This window comes from Cyprinus carpio, chromosome A16 (genome assembly GCF_018340385.1).
Source record: "Cyprinus carpio isolate SPL01 chromosome A16, ASM1834038v1, whole genome shotgun sequence".
Lineage (NCBI taxonomy): Eukaryota > Metazoa > Chordata > Actinopteri > Cypriniformes > Cyprinidae > Cyprinus > Cyprinus carpio.
Genome location: NC_056587.1, coordinates 23,254,856 through 23,258,545, shown reverse-complemented (window position 1 = coordinate 23,258,545; position 3,690 = coordinate 23,254,856). Strand labels below are relative to the sequence as shown.

The 3,690-nt window shown below is 43.7% G+C and overlaps 1 protein-coding gene across 1 annotated transcript; it reads right to left on the bottom strand.

Annotated features, from left to right (window-relative positions):
- Window positions 1-957: 957 nt before the first annotated feature.
- Window positions 958-3,190, bottom strand: LOC122148058 (E3 ubiquitin/ISG15 ligase TRIM25-like). Its single transcript, XM_042773301.1, has 3 exons — window positions 1,996-3,190; window positions 1,584-1,679; window positions 958-1,504 (listed from the first exon to the last, which is right to left on the bottom strand). The coding sequence occupies exons 1-3, from the start codon at window positions 2,566-2,568 to the stop codon at window positions 1,256-1,258; spliced, it is 918 nt and encodes a 305-aa protein (XP_042629235.1). The 5' UTR covers window positions 2,569-3,190; the 3' UTR covers window positions 958-1,255.
- Between the last annotated feature and the right edge of the window lie 500 nt (window positions 3,191-3,690).

Here is a 3,690-nt window from a genome sequence, read left to right as displayed (position 1 = left end):
TTGCAATTAATGTTGGCTGAATTAATGTCATTTTGTGTCAGGATCGAAAAAACTGTGACATTTGTTTTTTTGTGAAAAGTTAATTTTTTGGCCAATGAAGCTTTTAGCAATTATTTAAAATGCATCTGATCACTCTACACAATAATCTAGAAACAATGTGAATGAACACCACAACAGCTTAAGCAGCAAACTTTGCAAAACACAAACTTTGTCATTGCCAAAACTTTTGGCCATAACTTTCTAGGAAATAGTTTGGATGATAAAAAAATCTGCTAAGAACATAAATGTTCATCTAACAGCTCAAGCACATCACTGGAGTCTCATTGTAGGGTTACTGTAGATTTGGTCAGGAAAAGCAGCTCAAAGTGTACGATTAGATTGACCATTATTTATAACTTTAGAGCGATCAGAGACACTGAAACTTCACAAGGACCCTTAAGACACAGTCAGGTTTGATTTGGTTTCAATACACTGAAGCATTGCTAATAAACAGCCTCACTTCATGTTTGGGGTCTTTATGGCCAAATTCATCCATGTGTTACAGGCCAGTAAGGATCAGTTTTATCAGGTTTGAGAATCATCTGATCCAATTCTGATGAATGTTACTCAGAATCGGTACTATCGAGTTCACTGTGATGTAATAAATCAGAAGGAGAAATTAAGTAAAAAGTTTAGATGTAAGTGAATTTTTGAACTGTTAAGTGAAAATTGAAAGTGACGTGTGGCCAAGTATGGTGACAAATACTGGGAATTAGTGCTCTGTATTTATCCCATCCAAGGTGCACACACACAGCAGTGAACACATACACAGTTGTGGGCAGCCATTTATTGCTGCGGCACCTGGGGAGCAGTTGGGGGTTCGGTGCCTTGCTCAAGGGCACCTCATTCGTGGTATTGAAGGTGGAGAGAGTGCTGTACATTCAATCCCCACCAACAATCCCTGCTGGTATAGAGACTCTAACCCACAACCTTTGGGTTAAGAGTCCGACTCTCTAACCATTAGGCCATGACTTCCCCTGTTGGTGGCGCTAGTGGTGTTTGACAGCTAAATATATCTTCAAGAATAAAAAGCTCAGAGAAATGATTCCTAAGAGATTTCCAGAGCTGAAAGCCATTTGTAAGAGGTGTCTCTTTCAAAAGAAGATGATCAGGTGAGAGTCTGACTGATGATTATGTTATAACACACTCATGAAATGTTTCTCTGTGAGTCTCTGTCACAGCAGGATCTGCTCAAGTCCACTCTGACCCTGTTCTTCTAGATCTGTGTTACCTGCAGGAACTGGATGTGATCCTGTGTGTGTGAAAGCTGCTCCAGCTCAGCGTCTCTCCTCCTCAGATCATTGATCTCCTGCTCCAGTCGCTCCAGTCGTCCTTCAGCTCGACTCACTGCAGCCTTTTCCTTATCTCTGTTCAGTCGTATCAGCTCAGAGCAGCTTCTCTCAATGGGGCGGATGAGCTCAGTAAAAATCCTCTCACTGTCCTCCACTGCTGTCTGTGCAGAGTGCTGTTAGGACACACAGTGATTCAGCTTCAGTGAGTCTGAACTGAGACGGAGACAAACTTTTCTTCTTCTCCAGACTCACCTTATGAGACTCCACAGTCTCTCTCAGCTGCTGGAGATCTTTGTCTCTCTGCTGGATTCTCTGCTGGAGCGTCTTCTGCGTCTCCTTCAGCTGCTTCTGCAAGACAAACAGATGATAGTGAATCTCACGGAAAACTACTGGCACTAAATTATCATGTAAATAGATGAATCCAGTAAACGTAGGACTGATAACTAATGGCTGAAGGTTAAAACTCCAAAAGTGATCATCAGTAACAAGCATCGTACATGAATTATGATGAAGATTAAGATTTCCGGTGTATTTTCAGCCAATTATGAAACTGATGTTCATTTCTGCTGCCGTGTGAATGCTGTAAGCTGTTCATATAGTGCATATTAAATTGTCATATGAAACGAGTGTCAGCAATATTTTATCAGTGTCGAGTTTTAAATACCTGTTTCTCTGTCCTCTGTTCTGCAGCTGATACAACATCATGGTTTTTATGTTCAATAATCGTACACAGCATACATATATATTTCTGGTCAGTGCAACAGAAAATCTCAAGGAGCTTCTCATGTTTCTGGCAGATCATCTCCTGCAGTCGTCCAGTGGCTTCAGTCAATTTGTGTCTCTTTGCTTTAATCCAAATTTTGTGTTGTTCTATGTGATTATTATAGTGTTGTTTAAGGCACACCAGACAGGACTTGGCGGCTTTGTATTTTCTTCCAGTACAGACATCACACTGCACATCTCCAGCTACAGCATAACAGTCATCAGGACGTTTCCTCTTCTTCAGTTTCTCCATCACTTCAGCCAGCATGGTGTTTCTAGCTAAAGCAGGTCTTGGACTGAAGGCCTGTCTGCACTGAGGGCAACTGTAGACTCTCATTTGATCCTCCTGATCCCAGCGGGCTGTAATACAGTTCTCACAGTAACTGTGTCCACACTGGATGGTCACTGGATCCTTCAGGAGATCCAGACACACTGGACACGTGAACTCATCCTGAAAATATCTGGCTTCAGCCATTTTACTTCATGAATACAGACACGAACACACAAGAGCTCAACTACACTTTCACTTTCTCTTTCCTTTAACGGATTCCTGTTTCCTGGTTCTGTGTTTGAGTGACGTGTGTAAAACAGTCTGCAAGTCTGTAAACTTGTGTTGGAGTTTTCTTTTGAGACACTTGGCTCTTATTAAAGTAAACAGTGATAGGGATAGTGATGTATAAGCCAAGTATGATAACCCTTCCTTGTAATTTGTCCTCTGAATTCAACCCATCAAAGTGCACACAGAGAGCAGTGAGTAGTGAACACACACACACACACACACACACACACACACACACACACACACACTGTTACGATCACCAGCTGGAGTTCCCATGAACTCTGCTAGAGGGCACTCCATCCCTCACCTTTGACACTCAACTCCCAAGCCTGCCGGTCGCTAGTCTCTCTAGTTTACCGGTCACAGCGCTGTCTGTGTTAGAAATAGACGCTGTGCTCTCTGTCCTGCCTGTGATGGCTATGGCCATTCTATGCATTTGGGCTGCACACACTGCCGTAGCTCCCAGAGAGGTGGCAGCTTCTGCTGCATAACCTTCTGAGGCGGTGGAGCCCGCTATGGTCCCTGAGTCTGTTCACAAGCCTGCTCCAGTCCCTGAGTCTTCTCACAAGCCCGCTCCAGTCCTTGAGTCTGCTCACAGGCCTGCTCCAGTCCCTAAATCCATTCCAGGGCTTGCTCCACTCCCCAAGTCTGATCCATTTCCCCCCCAAGGTGGCAACTTCCATTGCAGATCCTCCTATTCCCCAAAGCTCTCTGTGTTTCTTGTCACCTCTGTTCGACCACGGACATTATCTTTAAACTCTCCCTGTTTCCTGATGCCTCTATTTTGGCAGCGAGTGCTGTTTCTGAGCTCTCTTTGTCTGTTGAAGCTCCTGTTGCTACTGCTCCTCCCGAGGTGGTGGCTCCTGTTTGTTGTTATTGGGCATTTTCCCTCCCCGAGCTTCAAGATTATAATCTCAATAGCGTGCTCGGCATGTGGGCATGGTCGCATTAGATATAATGAAGGGAGACGTGAAAGAATGGACATTGCGTTGTTTTCATATGGATTACTTTATCACAGAATATTTGTTTTTGGTATCA